This window comes from Patiria miniata, unplaced genomic scaffold (genome assembly GCF_015706575.1).
Source record: "Patiria miniata isolate m_02_andy unplaced genomic scaffold, ASM1570657v1 HiC_scaffold_18, whole genome shotgun sequence".
NCBI classification, from domain to species: Eukaryota; Metazoa; Echinodermata; class Asteroidea; order Valvatida; family Asterinidae; genus Patiria; species Patiria miniata.
In genome coordinates this window covers 14,885,776-14,908,133 of record NW_024037056.1, presented here as the reverse complement: position 1 = coordinate 14,908,133, position 22,358 = coordinate 14,885,776, and the positions used below count along the sequence as shown (strand labels likewise).

Genomic DNA, 22,358 nt, shown 5'->3' with positions numbered 1-22,358 from the left:
CTAAAATGTAAACCAAATAGTATTGTAAAAATTGTGAAAGAACAAGTGTGGTCGGTGAAGTTTGAAAGAATTTTTTTCTTATCAGTTACAGCCATCTGAATTGTTTTTGTTAAAGATAAGTTGGGACTGTGATTGAGATACCTCTGTAATCCTATTCTTATCCATTCAAGTATAATGAGGTGAAGTACCGTTTTGTGTCCCACTGTTATCATTCAAGTTGGAATAACCGATATTGACGTATACGCCTAATGAATATTAATGTAAACCAAATATGGTCTTTTCATATTGGGACAGTAAAAGGAAGAGCTTTAATAAATATAGAATTTTGCATCCTGGTTTTCAGGAAAAGAAAAAAACCTGATAGATAACACAGGCTGCATGGAGCTATAACGAGAATAAGGTTATTGATATATCATTTTGATCAAAGGTGAATGTCTTGAAATTTCATCTCTAAGATGTTTCATCTCTAAGACGCCTCTTACAGTCTGACGTGATGAGGCGCGGCGTGAGTTTTGAACAGAAAGCTGTTTATAAGAGGAACTCAACCCGCTTCGATCTGTGATGAACAGCCTTGCGTCTGATGTGAATCCAGAACACGTTCAACTCGCAGTCATCGCCAAACAAATCAAACAGCGCTGCCTTCATTTCTACAAAAATGGATTGAGAATGTCTCATTAATCCGTTCAAAATACCTGACTCAAAGAATAAGACGAAGGCAAGAATGTGCAGACTTCGGCAGGTTTGGGATTCCTTCCAACTGAACCCATTGCTTTCTATGGAGTTTTATCTTAGACCGCAGAGGAAGCCTCCTAGAAGTGGCTGATGTTACAATGGGATTTGAAGGATTACTTCAGAGCTCCTCTGATGCTGATGATAAGTTTGGACGAAGGACTAGCAACGATTCGGGTTTATTGGTCTTATTCTACACAATGTTTTCTTTAATTGATACACAAAGATTTGCCTTTCGCCATCTGTACTGCACATGCTTGTAGCCAGTTGCCACTACACCAAGTTGTCTCTTTGTGAAAATAGCTAATGCTGTTCAAATTTACTCGTTATTTGAGCTGATAAAACAGGAGCTGAACCTGGGACCCATTTATCTTTCCGCCAGTGCTCTACTAAATGAATTCAAATTAAAGAATGAACCATGCAACAGTGATGGAGAGGTTTATAATTTCCATAAGACCATGCTATAGCCGGACTTTTTTGGAGTGCTCTTTCAGCCAGGAGCGAATCAGCATTCTCATCATGGTGGTCTTCTTAAGATTTGTGGATTCTGCATTGAATTCATCTTGCTGTCCAGTTGAAAGGCATGGATGCAAAGACGTTTCATGGAGACACACCTTGGTATATAGGCTGACCATTCGCCCTACGGCAACAAATTACAGGTAGGTTATGTCCAATATTGTGAATGTGTTTCAACTGCTAAACCTCGGAGTTAGCAATATCCTATACTGTTGTTTCGTACTCCTGGGATTGAAGTTTTATTTTTGAGTCTCATGAATCTGAGACCAAAAACCAGCCGCATTCATAATTTCAAAAGATTAACTATATGAAGACATTAAATGCTACAACTGGTGATTTTCGATCAAAAAACAATCTTGGGAAGAATGAGATATATTTAAAAATCAGGAAATATTTAAATTATCAATCAAGAATTAATCATATAATTTACTTCTCGGGAAGATAGGCGGGAAGTAAACACCCAGATTTCGGTTTTTGTTTCCTGAAAACATGACGCATGCAGACGGGCTGAAAACAAAAACAATGGCAGTAGGAAAATGAAACCAATAAATCAGTAATTTATTCATAAAAATGAAACTGAATGTAAAACCAGAACGAACCGGATAAATAATCGTGTTTATGCTTTAGAAATAAAAACTTACTTTTGCCATCGAAGCCATTTTCATTGGAAGAAAGAATTATGTGACCATATTTTATGAATTTTTTTTTGACCCGATATTGTTTGAATAAAATGAAATTAATATTATCTGTTGTCAAATTATTTTTAATACCGTCGATCACAAAACATATAAGATCGAATTTTGATTTATAAATTAATAGCATCAGTTCAAAGAGAAAGCACAGCCACAATTATCTCTTCTACAAAGAACTCCATATTTATTCAATTAACGACATTATTGACCCTTACAACATACTGGACCGTGCCGCGTGGTACATGCTAGGCCGTACAAACCGCCGAGTTGCCCCGTGGACTTGTCTGAATTCACGCTGGTAAAAACTTGCGTCACTCGGTGATCGGGAATGGCGAAACATCCAAAATATCTTGGTTGACAGAAGACGTAACATATCAATACATTGAAGCATAAAATATAGCCTTCTTTAAACCAGAAAAACGAATCGGCAATAGAGACATGTATTGGAGGTTACTGGATGGCATATGAAGCGATGCCATTACAAAACACTGGAGAAACTTTCACAGGAATGTCTTTTCGGCGTTGTAAAATTTTGGACCAGATTCGAGTTCGATAATGAACCACTGGTAATTTGAAACAATTTTATCTTGTGTTCCTTGAATAATCATTTAAATTACCAAAATACAAAAACAAACTAACAAAATTAGAATGGTGCGTGAACGCTTGACGAAAAAACTAGGGTGCGTGAACGTAAAATGTTCACAAATAACAATTGAAAACAAAAAGATGATACTTACATAACTTCTTAATTGATATCTAAGACTAAGCAATAAAAAAAAACGAGATTTGATTGTTGAAAAGACACTTACTCATTTCAAATTCCGTTCCATTATAATTATCGAAATTGTAACCAATGAGAGCCTCGAACCTGGTCACGTGTATGTTGAGGTCATCATGGGAAAGGTCATGTGAGTGGCGTGACGTGGCATATTTATACATTATTTAGTTTCAAAGACTTTACACACAATAGAGTATTTTATACTTATCCTCAGATTGCAACTTATTGCACTTTGTTATTGTCTAAGTTCTGTTTGTTTTGTTCAAACTTATTCTATTTAATTTTTAGCTGAAGTTAATTTCATAAATGAGAAGGCAAATGCAATAATGGAATGAAATTAAATGCAAGCAGATATTCTGTAGGCCTATCATTTGATCACCGCCAAAATATTAAATTGTATAAATATTACCTTTTTTCTGAAGATGATAGTTTCATAGATCTATCGGCCTGTTAAAATATTAGAATTATGGAAATTACAGAATTTACGTTAATAACCAATTTGATGCGTCCGATGCGTTTTGTTTATTATTAAAAATTTCTATCATTAACTGATAGTTCTTAGTTTAATGTAAATTAAGTTAAAATCTCAAAGGACGTAGTAAAGTAGCAAAAATGTAATTGTGAAACGATAAGTATGATTGGCTAGCAATGTGAAAATCATATCAGCGCCTGCCAATAGGAGAAGGGCTTATATACATAGATGGGCTTGGCACAAACGATGGCGGTCCATAGCTCCTGTCGAACTGTTGCGAAATAGTGTTGGTAAACTACTCTCTGTTTCAAAGAAATTATGACCTTTCTTGACTTATAAAATAATTGGAATGTTTCTGAAATGTCAGTGACGTGTACGGTGCTGAAATCTCAGAGACAATATGATGTATTCAAGGTGAGTTACTTGACTAAAAGAACAGAATACCTTGACAATTAACGAACTCGAAATGTAATGTCCAGTTTGCCGGAAGTCAAGGACTTTAAAGTGTTGCCTCTAATTGCAAATGTTGAGAGAGAAAAGCGCATAAAAATCGATTTGTAATCAAGGGACCACAAAAGCAGTCCACTACACGATTCTCAATGAAAAAAATAGTTTGTTTTGCTTCCATGACGACAGCCCAAGTCCAAACATTGTGACGTTCTTTTGGTGAATGCCGTTTTTCCACGAACTATTTGTCGAAATAAACTGGGGAATTCCTGATTACGAAAGCGATAAAATGCAACACAGCAATCACCATTACTCATCATGACAGGATATACTGATGATTCAATGTCGTGATAAGATCTTTATGGAAAAATACAAACTAACAGGAAACCCCCATCATTTCTGAGATCAATTAATGCAGGCTTTAATTAAGAAGCTTGACTGAGCGCACTTTGGCGAGATCCGAGATTATCATTTAACTAACTGAATCAATTTACCTGTTAAATTGTGCTTTCATAAAGTACCGTAGTCGATTGTGCTTCCATATTAAAGTAGTCGGTGACCACACATGTTATTATACAGGCTGTCTCAAAATAAAGTAGGCCTATACCCATTTTAAAAGTGTAAATTGTAAGAAATGTCCTGAATCGAAAGATTGAGTTCATTCCTGCAATGAAGCACCTATAATCATTGTCCCTATTATCACTTTTTCGTGGTGAATATTAACTTGTCACAGTGCTGATTTTGACCTCTTTCATGGAGGCCTTGTTTGCTCATTCATCCATGACAATGACACAATAAACTGAATATGATTGGATAGAGGACTTCCTGGACTTTTTCTTTGTAGTAGCCTCTTTCTGAAATAGTATGCATTTCTAATAATAAATATAAAAATTGGTATACTTTATTTGAGAGACGCTGTATGTAAGCCTAAGAATAGTTTATTTACTTCTAGAAGCAGTGACAAGTTTACCTTGTACGATGAATTAAACAAACAGCGAACTTCATTTTATTACAAGACATTGCATTTGTTTAAAATGAAAATCATGATAGCGTCCAATTGTTCACATCTTAGATGTACACTCTATGTTATCTTCGTATTTCACCCCAAACTACTTTAGTTACTTGAAACAAAGATCGAAACACCAAGCCTAGGTTACTGTCATAAGCAGAACAATGCAAGGCTTGAACAATACAGACAAAAACAAGAGCAAAGAAAAACGGTTACAAACAGTTTGTAACAAATGCTTGATTTATATTAATATTTCTACAATCAATCCCAGTTATAGGCCGTAAGGACTTTTAAGTTATTCAAAATTGCCCGTGGGATCACAACATACTAATGAGCTCGCGCGCAGTAATTTACAGCGTTTTGGTGGTAAGCACCCTCAATGTCACAGTTATTTCTGCACCAAAAATTCCCAGAATTTTTAATACTTTGCTGTTATAGATTTGTTTGTTTGTTTGGGTTTTTTTTTTGGTGATTCGTTGTTGTGTAAGTACATGACAGTAATTAAGCCAATGTGAGGAAACTTTTCCCACAAATGTTTTCAATGAGCACATTTTGGGTTCACAGGCACGCGTTTGATCATTTTTTTATGTAGACTGCACAGTATAAATTTTAATTAATTATTATTATTATTAATATTTTTATTAACTGAACCGTGTCTTCCTGAAATGACATCACGGCAACAGCGCCCTCATTTGTCCGGAAAAGCATGGACAATATTTAACGTTTAAAGAAGTGCACTTTTCAATACGATTGACCAAAAGGGATGTCAAGTTGTTTTCATACATAGCAGAAGGTGGCACAAAATTATGTTCCCAAATAAATTGTCATGGGCCCTAAACAAAATTTGTTTGATGATCCAAAATTGCTTCTTAAACTATGGTAATTCTGTGCTTTTTATATACGGAACCGTGCGCTGTGCATTGAGAGAGCTTTGAGGGAGCCTCAAAATGGCCGCCGCGTGTGTGCGAGGGCGTCACAGTCTTGTGCACAGATTGCACCCAACCACTATAGGGTCAGCTCAACCTCGTTCCAATGGGTACGAGATCTTGCTGCGCCATGTTGTTTCCCATCATGCCTTGCGCGATCTCAACAGGAACGCGCACGCGCCCATGGAGTCGAGGCTTGGGGTAGCTGGGTGCAATTTTGACTGATATCTAGTCAATTTAATTCCATCCTGAGACGACGATCACAACCCCGCATGCGTCAATTCATCATGTGACAATAACACACATTGTAACAATGCACTATAGGTAGACGCAGACAAGTAAACAAACACACAATCAAACACTATACAAACGCATTTTTGGATTTTGTGTTCATGCCTATAACTATATGCAATGCATGTTGTTATTAACCTGCGAAATGTTTTAGTTGCGATAAAAAAGTTTCACTCATAAATTCCTTGAAAACATTTCGAATCACCAGGTCCTTACTTTATCATTAAAACCTACAGCAAGTTACATAAACAGAAATGCTGTACTGGAACTACGAGTCTGCACAATTTTCGGTCCACTGCTCGTGTAGGCAGGCCTCAGGGTTGTGAACTTGTGACGTCACGATCAATTGTCCTATAATGTGAGCTGAAAAAAATAAGTGGGGCGCAACGAGTCCAATGACCAAATAAACTAAAAATAGAACTTTGACTAAAACTGGGAAAGCCAAAGAATTCAAAAGACCATTGCACAGCCATTGCGCAAGCAGGAAGTAAAGTCGAAAAAAACAAACTTTGAAAACTTAAGGATAAACTTTGAAGTTTTGGGTCTAACAATGACAATCGAGTTTTTATTAAATGCAGCAGACTGCTAAGGTGCGAGTATAGTGTAGACGTGTGCTTCGGTGCTTGTGGGAAGTCTTCATTTAATTTATTGGTAAGTACATCATAAAGAATGAAATAACTCTTGTTAATTAACAAGATGATGTTTATATCCAGTCATAATATAAACAAGTGCATACTTTGGCAGGGCAGATATAGCTTTCAGGAACTTGACGCGGGAAGAAGTTCATATATGTTCCCATTTTCTAAACAGTTCTGGAGAAGAAAATGTGACTTGAAGAATAACACCACTAAGAAATCTTACAAAAACAATAGGTTTTGGGCTGAAGCCCAACACCTAATTACTAACATGAGAATTACGTGAAATTGTCACAGTTACTAGTCAATGACATGTACTTTATTCCATTGTTATTTTTATTAAATGGAACGAGCCATATATTTTAAAATATTGTTTTCTAACTCGGTTACTTTCTTTTGACTAACCCTGTATAAAACATGCAACACAGATTTGTTTGTAGTGTGTACTGATCCTGGCGTACCCAGATTTTGGAGCCACTGGGCGTGGCGTGGCGGGGGGGGGGTGGTTCATCATTTTTTTTTTTTTGGCATTTTGTTGCTGTAACATTTACACTAATTGTTTGGGTACGGTAAATCACAGCTGATTGTATTGGATGGAAGCAAAGTTATTCAGTTTGTCAGGTCTTGAATAATAAATAAGGAAATCAAAACCGGGACAAATTACATACATGCTTTAAGATACTTTTTTGGTTAATGTATAGAAAACTGTGGAAATGAGGTTGAAGGTGTGGTATTTTAGGTGATTTATGGTGGGATTTCACGGAACTGCAAATGCATGTTATCTATACATGTTATACTTCCCAATAAAGTAGGCCTATAGTAAAAACATTGATTGTGACTATAGTGCACGGACTTAACACAACGATTTTCACCTCAAAGGCCTCGCAGAACTTGGCCTCGATAGCAAAGGAACGGGGTTTTTTAAATACAAAAAACCCTCAATGTTGAAATCGCACACACGTATCGGCAATTTTCTCAAACTATGGGCCTTATTCGCGAATTGGCCATTTTTGTCGAGTTCCCTGATTGTATTTCATTAATTGTTAACTGTTGAATGGGATGGCGCCAGACTATTTATGCAGGCACAATGCAGCCTTATTTTATTGTCATTTTTTTTAATATAGCTTTAAAAATTAGGGAATGTTTAATTACAAATGTTAAATTATGCATTAAGCAGACTGGAATTTATTATAAATTATGTTGCTTTCATTTCTCTTCGCAAGTTCAAGAAATTAATATTTTACCTGACTTGCAATTCAATATGGCCGAGTCGTGAATAAAGCCCATAGCTAGCGGTACCAGGCCGTGCCAGCCTAGTACACGGTGCGCCACCCCGACTGCTATTTTTCTCCAGACGAACCCTGAACTTTTGTCAAGGCCGTCTCATTTTTTCTTTGTTCGAATTGAAAATATTTTCCCCACTCCATAATACTCACGACAACCCTCTATGTATGACACATTGTTGTTACTTCCTTCAGGAATTGGTCCATAATATTTTTTTGCCTTGGAATCTGGGTTTTTCCACGTTGCGAAAGTGAAATATAAAGAAAGGTGTTTTCAACTTTGATGATTCATGAACAAAACTTCTGAACGAACTTTTACAGAGATTGCTCACAAAGGCTCAGAATATCTAGGTTGAAGGGTCCATGCAATGAATTTTTCCTAGGATCACTTTTGGTGCAACTCTTAAATGTATGAAAATAAAATGCTTTCCCGGACAACTGAGGGCGCTTTTGCTGAGATGTCATTCCAGGAAGACACTGTTCAGTTTAGGGGTTTTCTGTTCAACTTGTTATCCCAAATTTGCTCAATGAAAACTTTTTGCCATGAATGTATCATCGAAGAAAAAAATTATAACAGGAGAATGTTCAAAGTTTAGCAACTTTTTGGTGCTGAAATAGCTGTAACATTGAGGTTTTTGCCCGGAATGACATCACAGTTTAGCTCATAAATATATGGAAACTCGCATTACTATAAACACCAAAAAGGCACTAAAATACCCTTAAAATGGCAAAACAAGAATCGAAAAAAAGGTTAAAGGGAACACAAAGGTGGATTTTCAAGGGTTGCATTAAAACAAATTTCGTTGCATGGCGGTCCAGCAACGAAGCATCCGATTCACCTGCAGTTTCCCAGTTAATGTGTTTTTTCCTAACCCTGTTTTTTTCTTCTTTATATTAACTTCCAAGAACCAACTTTGAAAGAACCGTTTTCTCTTCTTGGCTACCGGATGCTAAGAAAAAATGTTCCTGAAAGAAAATATTTGTCTCGTCTTTTTTTTGCTTCCTAGATGATTTGCAAGATTTCCACATGGGATCGCGTACCGTGTTCGTCTCTATGAACTCCAGGAGCTCACCCTTTTCCTACACCGACTCTGGGCCTGGGAAACCTGCACTCAAAGATTGGCAACATGTTTCAAGTGGAAAGGAGGACAATAGACCAGACACAGGAGAACATCAGTTGAAACAACTTCCGCAAGAAAATACCAAAGGAAGCAAGAAAACGGGAATTCGGAGTATATTTCGCGGCAAAAAGGACAAACATAAATCCACGCCACCAGCCCCTCCAAGGAACTCCAATGACTACACTGCATATGAATCGACTGTACTGAACAAAGCCATAAGTCCCGCTGTCAAAGTGCCATCAGATAGGGGCAGAAAGACCAAGGCGAATGTGAAAAAGAAAATTGACTCTGGAAGTACTTTAAGATTTGCCGGAGAAGAGGGTCTTCATTCATCAGAACACATCTATGAATGCCCGGCTGATGCACAGGAATCATCAGATCACGTCTACCAATGTAATAGATCATCATACGAAGAGACACAGTGTCGAGCCTCTCCACTCCACACACCTGCAGGGACCCATGGTAGGCCTTCCTATGCTGCGATTCCACTACCCACGAAATCAGCTCTGCGAACAACAGCCTCGTTACCGAATTGTTACAGCCCCCGTTTCACCAAGAAGCTACCAGCAAGACAAGCATCGTTCGGTCATAAGATCCACTCCAGATTAGAAACTACACAAGGAGACGAGATGGGAGGAGCTGTCTACTGTGATGATGATGATGTGGGAGAGATGTACGCACAGATTGCTGAGAACATTGAACATGATGATGTCGTCGTCATCAGTAACGACATGTATGAGGATGTACTTATTGCTGCAAATACTAAGATTCCAATTGCTGATCCCAATGATGACGATGATGATGACCTATGCACAGATAGTTGTGACGTTGGCAAGCTCTCTTTACAGTCATCTTGTGATGACGAAAGAGTCAACTGTTTGAACGCACTACCAGTGAAACCAAGACCCAAAATCGAAAAGAAAAATAGCTCACCGGTCAGTTAATATTGAAGTTTTTCACTAAGGACTAAAATACCAGCCATGTGTTCAATACAGCATGATTCTGCGGTTACGGTGATTCTGCGGCGGCGTTTTTGCAGGTTTTAACCCCCCCCCCCACCCCTCCCCAACCCCAGTGCACCCTCGTGAAAATAGTATTGCTCGGTATTACCAATAATTCGATTTAAAAACAAAAAGTCACGAATGTATAGCACAGTCGTACAGCCCATTTAAACATATATATTATTAAATCATACATGAGATTTCCTCATAACATCGATACAACGACCAACGAATTGATACATCATCAATGCGTTTATTGGCATGTTAGTTTTCACGGAATATTCACCAAAGAGAATTAATTTACGAAAATCAATTCATATTTTCACAAATTATATGTTTTCACAATTAAAATACTTTTGTGGTTATAGAATTGTTAGTATTCCGTATTTTATAAATTGCATTACCACGTTAAACAAAAGTTTGACTGAAACTGACAACAGATAGAATTGTATACTGATTAAATAAATATTTGTTTTTATAATTGTTTTGTTTTGTTATTATTACTCTGCAGGTTATTGTCATCCAGCATGACTGCACGTCAGACGATCAAGATGCCCGCTATGTCCCAACCGGAACCATCTCAACCCCTCAGCCCGGACCTAACAATCCCAAACCTAAACCTAAACCCAAACCCCCGAAACCTACTCCACGTGCACGTTCCTCACTCATGTCCCAAGGCCCAAAACAACCATCCAAGGATATCATCAAGATTCCACCTCAACCAGCCGAGAAACTCCCCAAGGAACTCCCTGAAATCCAGCTCCTCGTGGATGAAGCCAGGAAACTCATCAATAACTCTGAGAAAAACAACTCAACCAAGTTGATATTCACCAGCGTCGACTTCACAGCTGGACTCTTAGACAAAAAAGGTGGCCGTCTGCAGCTCCGATATCACGGCGTTACATTAGACGTCCCTCCCGGTGCACTTGAAGATGTTGAGATGGTGTACATCTACGTCCAGCGTAGCTTGGAGTTCTCACCCATCGGAGAAGAAGGCTTTGCCAGCCCACTCGTCCACTGCGGACTCTCCGGGCTCAAGTTCAAGACGCCTGTCGTCCTCACCTTCCCTGTACACCTTGAAGACCCTTCAGCATGGGAGTTGAAGGGGATCCAGCAGGACTCATCCGGAACACCTTGGAAGGAAATCTCATCAGAGAGTTGTCAGGACTCTCTCGTTGTCTTCAAAGAAAGGTTGTGCACGATGGTTGTTGATCACTTCACTCTATTTGGCGTGTCTGCACGACCCAAGGAGCTTCGCGGTGCATCGGGAGGCAGTGATGAATCACACGGGTGGCTACCACTCAGAGTCGGTGTCTTCCTTCCAAGTGATAAAACGACGATGTCCGGTCATCTGCAACTCAGAGTTCGTATCTGGGATGCATCACAAGAAACGGTGAGTCTTAGGAACACTGACCTCAGATCGCTATAGACATAAAGCTGTAGGGCAGAATTTTTTTAGTAGGCACATGTACGAGTTAATCTTTGGAATTAAAAGCTTCCTTTTCGTCAGTAAAGTATCTCTTCTTGCAAACTGGTTTTTTTCTCCTTTCATCAACAAGTCCTTGTGATGCGGCGGCGCCATGAAATTGTGGACTGGTTGTTTCTTGTAGGAAACCAATTCTGAATATGTTCACACTTAACAACACTGTCTCTTAAAACGCCAATGGAAAAATCCAAACCGATCTAGAAATTCATGCTTAGGATCGACCCCCCCCCCAAAAAAAAAAATCGTATAAAAAAATACTACAAAATTCAATGATAGCACAAATCAGTTAAGAAATGTTGGAGCTGACTGTTCTTTATTTCTCATAATCTGCAGCGAGTAAAAGAGGATGAGAGACACAGCAAAGTCATTGACACAACGTGTAGACTTCACCTGCGTACCAGCGAAGGGTATGGTTCCCGGCAACCAGACTTGGATGTGTCGGTTGATATCCAAGGACTGAATGACTCCTGGACATCGGACCCCAAAGAGAAGGTAAGACTCAAGAGACTACGGCTAATCTCAGCGCTTTATCAATGGCAAAAGACGCAGGCCGTAGCCAATTTTTTTTAAAAAGCTGAATAAAAAAGGTGAAATTGAGAAAAAACATCACAAGCTACTGAATTAATTTATCTTAATTGTTACGAATCGATTGAGAGTCAACCATTTTCAACAGAAAAAGTAGAAAATTACGTGAACCTTTTTCATTTTTAAACCCCAATTAAACCTCTCTTTTTTTAATCACAGATCATCCCTTACGAGATCTTCCATCTAGACCCCCCAGTGGATGAATCTGTGACCTTCAACCTGAGGTTACAGAGCCAAGACAGTGAGGGCGGGCTTCATCCTTTGCTGTGTGACTTCGTCATCAGACAAAGAGCGCACTTCAATCGAGCCACGATCGTCAGAGCCGTCGTTGACATAGTAAGACCACGTCATCACCATAGCAACGCTGTCAAAGAAATCATCAAAGTCACGTGGCACTAGTCATATTGGCTCTAAGATAATATTTACGCATGGAAGATAAATCGGTTTGTGTTTGGATCCGAAAATACTGTCCTTGCTAATTCTCATACATACTTTACAAAATAATGGACATTAGCAATGACATTAAAAAGCAACGATAGGAGAGCATTATTTTAAAAAGACTAATAACATCTAACGTACGATATAGGCCTAACCATCAATGACACGCATCGGAGATACAATTGACTTTAACTAGATTATCTGAACAAAGCGTACCATACGGAAGATGACATAATGACATAATAGAACAGACCTCTAGAGCAAGGCCATTGTGCCAAATACTGGATTAGCTTACCTTTTTGGGCATGATCAAAATCCCTAATTAAAATCCATAACCAAAATCCACCTACTATTCAATTACTCATACATATCGTTTTACTTTTCTACAGCACGATGGCGGCCTGCGCATTGAAACTGCACACGATTCCCCGAATCCCATGTCCACATCCGGCTTCCATCTTCTGAGAGACTACCTGGAGAGAGAAAGACGATGGAAGCTTCTTGCCGACTCCTCCTTCGGCAAGACACAAGGATGCACACTCGACAGATGGTCATGCCCCTCCACAGCTGTCTTAAATGCCATCTTTTCTCGATCGGTAGCCCAAAATCCCAAGGCAACACTTGGAGAACTCTACTCTAAGCTCAGTGAGTGTGGTCTGCCCGGAGCGGCAGAGATTGTCCGTAGGGAAATGAAGGAGTGGAATCTGGGAGTGACTGGATCAGAGATTACCCAAGCCAGGGGAAGTCAATCCAGGAAATCTCCTGAGCCGAAATTTCCCGTACAATGTTCAGGCGAAGATTCTTCACTCCCGCGACCGATTTGTAACGCACAACAAGAGTCACTTTACGAGGTGTTAATGCCGAAAAAGGAGCGAGAAAGAATCGCTCAGGCACGGCCTTCACCGACCGGGAACCGTGTTTCACGTAGAGGGCCTGAAGAAAATGACGAGGAAGAAAGTCGGATTCACACTCTCCGCTCCACCAATCCGCCAGCCCGAGCCCAGCCTGAAAGAATCGATCAGGCGCGGCCTTCACCTACCGGGAACCGTGCTTCATGCAGAGAGCCTGAAGAAAATGACGAGGAAGAAAGTCGGATTCACACTCTCCGCTCCACCAATCCGCCAGCCCGAGCCCGAGCCCAGCCTGAAAGAATCGCCCAGGCGCGGCCTTCATCTACCGGGAACCGTGCTTCACGCAGAGAGCCTGAAGAAAATGATGAGGAAATCTTTGCTTATGCAGACTGCTTAATTAAAGATCAGAGTGGACAGCTAGAGGAAAATATATTTTCGATTTACCAGAACGCGCAGGTTATACCACCTTCATCATCGTCGTCGCAGTTGCCCAGAGGTTACGTTCAATAGAAAAGTAAGCAACGAAATCAACAAAAGTAAGGTGGATTAGGCGAATTTCGGTTTACACAGAGCACAATATAATTATTTGCACGTCAAGGCAAGTTCATTTTAAAGAATACAAACTTACTAAATTTGACAAATTCAAAAACGATTGACAAACAGTCTTTGAAAAGAAAGCATTCGATATCAGTCAGCTAATATGTCTTGTAATTTTGACATTAACGCGGCAGGGTAAGATTTCATTCGCAATACAAAAACATTTTATCAAACAGCAAATTGTGGGTTTCTTTTAACACTAATTATGTTATTTTATTCCTGACTTTTGTCAGAAACGTAGGGCGTAATTCATTGTACAGTTGGTTTTTTTTGCTACGTGGTGTATACATTCTGATTATTTGCCTATTAAAGTTTGAAGAGAAAAAAGTTAACCACATAAGTAGGCATCCAGAGCATGATAATGTATCAAATTAGAAAACAGTCCGGTAGACCTAGACGTTAAAAACTGCATCAACCTTTGTCAATATGAGATTATGCTACTGTAAAGTTTGCTTAACGCGAATACACATTATTATATAATTTCAACGATAGTATTTTAACAGTACGACAACTTATAATCTGAAATCGCATTTTTTCACCAATTTAACACTTCTTCTTTGAAAGCACTTTAATATAAAACAGTTTAAAGCTGGTATATATACACATGCTTTTTGGATGTGGCACCGTGAAAAATAGATTTTCAAATTGAATTGATAATTTTCTAGCATTACACAAGTTACGAGCTTTTCAATGAGACATCGAACGAAAAAAAAATCGGCCGACGATTTTAAGTAACCAATTAATTTATTTAAACTTTTGAAATACGAGCGTCCATTCAGTTCTGAAGCCAGCGGGACCTGTGCGCATCCGCTTTTGAGACAGTGCAGTTATGAATAATAATTTCAACAGCACACATTATACATAATGTGCATGCACATGTACATGTTTGTATGAAATATTGAAGCATGATGTACAAACATGTACATGTGTTTTGATTTTTTTTTTTTTCAGTCCAGACATGTCAGAAAATATGCAAAATTCACAGGGTGTTTTTAAACTTCTATTATCTTCTGTACAAGAAATGCACGATTTTTTGAGAATGGAAAAAAGAATAGAAACGGATGTATAGCACTTCAGCTCAATTACTTTCTGTATATAAATATGTATAATTAATTAATTATGCTCTATTTACATGAACATGTACATTTAAAAAATGAAATAATAGTACTAATAATTATAGCTTTTATTATGAGGCAGTTTAACGAATCAACACTGCAGATCCTCAAGAATTGTCAATAAATATTGTGTAAATTAGTGAGAATAATAATTATATGAAAGCTTCTCTTTAATTCTCATGGCTTTATTTACAAGCAGTGAGTTTATATTGGAGCTGTATTTAAAAGTTTTGGTTACATGCAGATTCAGTCACTGCATCAATCCATAGGAAATCGTTGAAAAAGACACGTGGTTAAAGATGTGATTGTTCACAGGGAGACCGTCTCAGTTAGAAGCTTGGAAACTAGACTATATCTACATCCTTAGCGCTGCCAGTGTGTGCAGTATCTGCAGTCTGGTGCTCTGACGGCGAATGTTGACGACACAAACCCTTCTTGTCTGTGGTTGGCGACGTTACCTTCCTCGGATTCTTGAAGTATTTTCTCTGCGTTGTTTTCTTGGGTTTCGAGTCTTGGCGTCTTAGTCCCAACTTCTCCCTCCACAGCGCCCTCACTTGTTGAGTGAAGGTAAAGGCCAGGAAGATGTAGACGCCTTGAAGTGACGTCATAATGCAGAAGATGTAGAGTAAGACGATGCTTTCGAATGCAGTCGCCAAGAAGCCGAAGATCCAGGTAAATGCCAGAAGAAATCCAATCTGAAATCAACCACCATGAGTCTATTAATATGTGGATGTCGGCGTTGTTTACTTGTCATTGTTGTCGGCTCTTGGTGCGTTATTGATGATAAGGAAATGATTAATAATTATCAATTATTACTATTTAGTAAAAACAAATAATATAACTGATATCCAATTCATAGTTTATGATTTATTGATACTGGCCGAAATTTAGTCCATATTCCCTTGCACAGCAAGGGTAAATGATTCTAGCAGATTCGGCGATTATGCAAAACAAGACTGTGTCTTGACCTCAAGATTCCGACCATTCAGCGGGCGCCTTCTATCGGGTCTTCCGTAACCCGTTTTTATATTACAAAAACATGGCATTGGCAGCCAAATTGACCAATCGACAGCTTAGTCTGCATTTCTGATCTAAATGACGTCACAATTTCTAAAGTTGCCTCCGATTGGCTGGCGCGCGGAGGCACATATGAAGATGTAGTAATTGGTAACAAAGATATTTATAAGTGAGAACGGGTGAATAATATTTATGATACTGTTTGTATTCCTACCTTTACAGAAATGAAGGCATCCCTCCGTTTGCGACTGGAACGCCCCTCTTTGGAACACACATTGGCAGAGGGCGCCCTTCGGAAAGTGAAGCCCATCAGTATCTTCACGAAGAGTACAGCATTAGCTACGAGAGAGACGCAGATTGGAACCACAAACCCAACTATCTCCACGATTGTGTCGGTGATGCTGCAAGATCGTATGCCTCCATTAGCTTCAGACACTCCGTAGATGGTTTCCATAGAGACGAGGTGAAGAATGACACAAATGAAGACAATAATAAGAGGTCCTCCCCACCCGAAGAGACTAAAGTACAAGAACGAGTGACGGAGTTGGCTTGCTGCAGCCGGCTTGGCCCCTGGCCCTAGTGTTCGAGAGAGGTAGAACGCCAACGCGTTGGTCCAGCTAAATGTGGACAAGCACACGTAGTGGACTAGAATCGCGAGTGTAGTACAAGCGGCCTCACTGACTGATCTAGCCATATCGTCATCTGTCATCAAAAGTAACAACTGAGTCGAAAAGACAGCTACAATCAGCGACATGACACACTGTCCTGGCAGGTTACGAAGACTTGGAAACTCAACATAGGTGACGAAACTTGCAACAAGTGCCAACATGGATATGAGAAAGCCAGTTGTTGTGACTACAAAATTGACTTGCAGTGCTGGGACAGGAGGGGTGAAAACAAGATGGCGGCACACCAAAGCTCCACCTGTATCTAAGATGGCGTGGTTGGTATCTGTCAAAGGCTCCTCGGTATCATTCAGAAGTTGAGACAACATCGTAGAGTTTACTTTAACCAGAGGGCAGTTAAAATCGACAGGATCTCCGCACATGGTTACTATGTGAGTGATGTTGGAGACACTGTCATTTCTTAGAGTGTAACTTATCTGGTAGAGAGATTCCTGCAACGAATTGATGGTGTTAAGATCCAGAAGATACAGCGCCTTAGATTTGTTCCAAGATGTCAAGTAAACACCACTCACATTTCCAGTCTGATAGACTTTACATGTTGTTCTTGATGACGGAATACACCCCTTTTTCAAGACAACTTTCGTTACGGAGGCCATAAAGGGACACATCTGGTATGGTCTTTCTGTATCTCCACTCAGTATGTCGTCAAGTTCTTGTACTGTTGAATTAACAGTTAGATGAACGCGCTCCCGGCGCGTACAGCTTCGTTCTTCAGAAACTAGTCCCTGCGTCCTACACCATTCACCTGACACGACAGGTGGATATGGCAAACTGAGACAATCCCGCCATAACTCACATGGATCAAGGGATGAATTCCCACCAAGACACATATCTACCTCCATATCTACGTACCCAGGTTCGATACATTCACTTTGGATGATACCAGTCACATCAGCAGGTGGATTCTGCCCCAGACAGACGCCATTCACAAGCGCAAACCCTTGCGGACAAAATAATGCACGGCAGCGCAAGGTAAACGGATCCAGAAACTCGTCCTTCCCGCAAGTATTTTCAATACCAGTGCTTCCTAATGACAGTCTGTTTCCTTTGAAGTCCACGAGCGCAGTCAGTGGGCCGGGGCCGCCAATACCCTGCGGAGTCATGCTAAATCTTTCCATTTGGCAAATTGTTGGGTGAGTGGCGTTGTTGCAAAACGCGCAGTGCCAGTTTCTGTAAGCAACGTTGCTGACTGGATGAACTACAGGCGTCAAGTACGATCTGCAAGCTCTAATGACTCGTTCGTCATCATAATCAGAAGGACAATCGTCAATTAAATTTGGAACACAACTTCGTAGTGTGTGTAATTTATGTTTGAACCGGATGTTACTTTCATTAAAGATTTTTGAGGAATTCAGAATGTTTACAATTTCATCTAGGCCTATATAATTTGCGTTTCTAAAAGACGGATCAAGGGGCACTGTGAATTCGATTCTCCAACTCGTCACCGTTGCCAACGGAACTCCATGGCAAATAGCACAGTAAATGTTACGAAATGACGTCATTGCGTCGTCAGATGACACAACAGGAAGTAGAAGCAGAAGGTCAGACTCGTCTTCCGGTGCTTCGCAGAGATGTCGAACGTCTGCGTCGTTCCAAGATGGCGGACACTTACCAACCATCAAGTATCCTTGCGGTAAGTCATACTCATCGTCGTCAATGAAAGATATCTTGAAAAACTTGGGATTTGTCAAAGAAGACGGTAATCCGACGCAAACCTGGTAGGTAGGTTCGTTGTAAACGTGGAGGAATGTGGAGGAAGAGTCGTTTCCCATCGTGCTCTGCGGTGGATTAGCGTCATCTTCGATCACGTGATCAAGGAAATTGTCACGGCAACAATCACCGAACCTCTCACAGAGTTCGTCGCATGCGCACAGGCGTTCCACGCTACAGCTACCGACTTTCTGCTCATACACGTCGCAGTTCAATGCGTTCGTGAAATTATCTGTTGAAGAGAACAAAAGGGTGACGTCACTAAAAAAAAAACCTAGCCCGTTATTGTCTTGCGTTTTGCCGAATAAAAACAGAACAAAAATAATGTCAATGGGAGACTTTTAATTTTGAGACTTTTGGTGGCAGCAAACCAGCCCTTTGAAATTATTTGCGTCAAGTTTAAGCTCATCCCGTTCCATGCTGAAACAGGACACCAGCTTGAACACCGCCAAGGCGCTGCGCTCCTGCATGCTGGACCGGGACATCTGGACGGGCTCGAGACGGGCTCGAGCTGCCATATGGCCTCGACTTGATTGATTGATTGATTGATTAAGCTAATGTGCGCTTGTTTAAAATGACGCAAAAATTAGAAAGGGAAGGGAGTGTTTGGTGCCATCAAGCGTCTCAAAAGTCTCCCCCCCACCCCCCCCCCCAAAAAAAAAAAACAACAACAACAACACCACCACCACCACCACTAGGAAAATCAAGTCAAAATAGATGGTGTTCAACCATACCACTAAATTTGAATCTTGTATGAAGTGAAACAAGTTTAGGAAGACGAAAAGGGCGTGGAGCAGTACTATATATATTTAACTCATATATCCGCCATTCTGACGAGGAGCCATAACTTTTACCACTGGACTGGCCCATCTTTTTCAGATTTTAATCCGTACTTGATGTGGAGCGGAATAATTTGCCTACCAGCTATTTTCACCGATTGGAGTCGGCCACAAGTTGGTAAGAAAGATATTGATTGCACCCGCCCCGCAGATGTAAGTCGGATTTCGAGACGATGAAAAGATTAATAGATGTACGTGCCAGTTACACGGAGTAGAAGCATGAATGCAGTCGGCATCTTAGATGCGAAATTCTCGATCAATAAACAGATGAGAAACGGCAACATATGAGATATGATTATTTTGATCGTGTACGTGATGGATACACATGTGCCCCGATCATATAAATCGCAAGTGTTCACGCATTTTTGATAGCACATAGGCCAAATAACGCATTAAGTACCTTGAACTAAAATGTTTGTATTGACCAAAATCTTGGCATGACTGTAATACCGTTCCTTTGTTATTGTTCGTTCTAGCAATGAACACGTTCCACGATGAAATATAACTGCATTAAATCCTATACGGAGCCAGCGTTGAGAGACGACGGTCGCTGTATGTGCTTTACTCAGCGCTGATGCTTAGAGCATGGAGAAATTCCTTCATATCATGTAAGTTTCTCTTAGGGCAATTCCGTAAATTCGGACGTACATGTCACCCACTTTAATTAATGAGCTGTTGTTGAAAAAGCGAATGTGATACATCACTAATAACGACTAATGTGACATCTAATGAGTACAAAACAATTACAGACCGAACTAAGATTCCACCACCTTATACATCACGTGGTCGGACGTACACAGAGAATTGTATTTTACGAAATTGCCCCTTTCTAAAAAATAAAACCAATAAGCAGTGCCTGAATTTCGTGTCTTGTTTTTCCTTCCAAAGCAGTCAAATTAAACAGCTTTGGTTTGAACCTTTGTCCGGCCATTTTGAAAATGTGTTACCACCACACTCTGGTCTCTTAAATAAGTTAAATCGTGATTGTGATGTGACTGAAAAGAACAGAATTAGAGTTTACACACACTCCGTTTTTGTTGAGGACTTACAGAGATTTTTCCTAAAAATAAAGTATCAATTTTCCTGTTCATGCACTCTGAAAACAAAAGTGCTAAATAATGAGTGCTAAGCAATGTCGTGCACTTAACGTGCAAAATTCAGCACCTCAAAGGTGAAGTCTGGATGTGATGTTAGAAAGTGCTAAAAAGAAATTGGTGCTGAAAAGGAGTGCTGACTTCTTGATTACACTTGTGGTGTAAAAACGTCTCTTCAATAGCAGTATTGACATTAACCAGGCCTGTGTAGCATGAAATGGCAAGATGAGAAAACATCAAACAATCCACACACATACACCGTGTGTGCCACGTCTATAAGACTGTAGCATAAACATTTTTATCCAGTTATTCACTCGTTTCTCTTTCATTTCATTTCGTTTAATTTGCTCATCTTAGCGCCAGATTTTCTGCAAAATAAATTGCTATTTATCCATTGACGGCACAGTAAATAATACAGATGGCGTTTGGTTAAGATAATCTAGTCACGCTATTATTATTACCCTGGAAAGATGCAACAATCGAGCGCTATATCCTTCTCTGTTTTAATTTAATTTCATCTCTGGCTCCACATCAGTTTAGGAATTTGATCTCAAAACCAAAGAGCAATAAATCGTGGTCTTATGTTTTATCATTATAAGATGTGATGTTCCTTGAGGAGAAACGGGCCAATTATATAACAGCATATAGGTCTTCATATTCATGATACAATGACTTTAAAATATGGCTTATTCTGAAACAGCCTATGCAATTACTGTCATTTCCAAATTTCATTTTTAGGCAGATATTAAAAGAAAATTTAACATCTATCTTGAAGAAGTAACTCGCATCATCAATTTGACCGCGGATAAGACAAACCTTACCTGCATCCCAAAGACGCTCCTCTACGTCCTCCTGCGCTAAAGCCCCACCCAGTAACGTACCAGCCACGCCCAGCAACACCAGCATCCTTGAGATGCGAGAATGCATCTTGGCTTCTTCAGCTGACTGTAGATTGGCCGATGCAGGAAACTAAACTCAATTACCTCGCAGTGCAAATTGGCTCGAGATGTTTTCCTCATGGGGTTCGGGAGCAATATGCTTCGGTCGTTGCGATGACGCTGCTTTTTATAGCACTGTCGACTTGGCTGCTAGCTCATGACAACATCTCGCTCGTTGAATCATGACGCGACCCACTCTGCTGCGCGCACGTACTACTGTCAAGTCATCCCAGACCCGTTCAGTGACTCTGTGTTATGATTCGGTGCACTGATGAATATCTATGCACAGTGATAAACGAATTATTGAATAATACAAATGAGAGTATACATTTAATGAGGTTTGTCTGGCTTTGCGAGATGTCTAACACAAGAAAGACGTCAAACATTTAGTAAAAATGACCTCCACAGAAATTATCAATTTCAGAAGTAACAGTTCAGTGATTTTTATTTGGTTGATACAGGGATGCGTTTTGGTGGTCATAAACAGTCATAACCAAGAATTGATTCAGTTGTTTTTTTGTCGGCGGATTTCTTCCCAAATATTAATTGGGCAAGAATAACGCATGGTAATGTTATACTCAAATCCCTAAAATAAGTATCCAAAGAGAAACAACAGTTTTTGGTTATGATCGCCAAAACGCACCCCATGGTGTGGTCTTTTTTGTTGGTGTAGAGAGAATGTTGTCTCAATTTTAAAATCTGCTAGAAATTCAACAGTTGCATAGCGCATTTAGTTTTCCTTAAAGTAAATTAAAAAATTGCCAACTACTTAATTTGAGCATGGAACGTTCGTTGATAAATGAACTCAACAAGACCGCTGACATCTGCCACAATCCTCCCTCGCTTCATTACTCTCAAGACTATGCCGGACATTGATCTTGTCACACATTAATCTCTTATCCTAAACCTTTCCTGCTAAATTACATTTCTTACAGTGGCCAACATGTATGCTATGTAGGGTAGGGGGTCATGCCCCCCCCCCCCCTTGAAGCGGCCCTGGCCCTTCACGGTATTTTGGTATAAATTGTGTCAAATTGCTCCAGCACAGTGTTTCAGTTGAGCATTCTTATTCAAGGTCCATTTAGAGATAGCGAGTTGTGTT

At 39.9% G+C, this 22,358-nt stretch overlaps 3 protein-coding genes across 6 annotated transcripts in view; 2 read left to right on the top strand and 1 right to left on the bottom strand.

Moving 5' to 3' along the window:
* Positions 1-475: 475 nt before the first annotated feature.
* Positions 476-15,138, top strand: LOC119724820. Of its 4 annotated transcripts, XM_038196052.1 has the most exons (7): positions 476-1,388; positions 6,439-6,511; positions 8,786-9,834; positions 10,412-11,293; positions 11,720-11,878; positions 12,131-12,307; positions 12,799-15,138. In XM_038196052.1, exons 3-7 carry the CDS (start codon positions 8,806-8,808, stop codon positions 13,768-13,770), a joined length of 3,219 nt encoding a protein of 1,072 aa, XP_038051980.1. In that variant the 5' UTR covers positions 476-1,388; positions 6,439-6,511; positions 8,786-8,805; the 3' UTR covers positions 13,771-15,138. The 4 variants fall into 4 exon arrangements, with proteins under 4 accessions (XP_038051980.1, XP_038051981.1, XP_038051982.1 ...); XM_038196053.1 differs by lacking the exon at positions 6,439-6,511; XM_038196051.1 differs by lacking the exon at positions 476-1,388 and having other exon boundaries at positions 6,195-6,511.
* Positions 14,900-21,444, bottom strand: LOC119725171. The gene is made up of 4 exons (XM_038196532.1): positions 20,958-21,444; positions 20,172-20,187; positions 16,204-18,617; positions 14,900-15,667 (listed from the first exon to the last, which is right to left on the bottom strand). The coding sequence occupies exons 1-4, from the start codon at positions 21,243-21,245 to the stop codon at positions 15,317-15,319; spliced, it is 3,069 nt and encodes a 1,022-aa protein (XP_038052460.1). The 5' UTR covers positions 21,246-21,444; the 3' UTR covers positions 14,900-15,316.
* The window catches only part of LOC119724822 (ceramide glucosyltransferase-like), a 28,402-nt gene continuing 25,310 nt past the window's right edge, over positions 19,267-22,358 (top strand). Inside the window, exons 1-2 of the mRNA XM_038196061.1 lie at positions 19,267-19,342; positions 19,701-19,832. The gene's annotated coding sequence lies outside the window, so the exon portion shown is untranslated. The remainder of the gene's footprint in view (positions 19,343-19,700; positions 19,833-22,358) is intronic.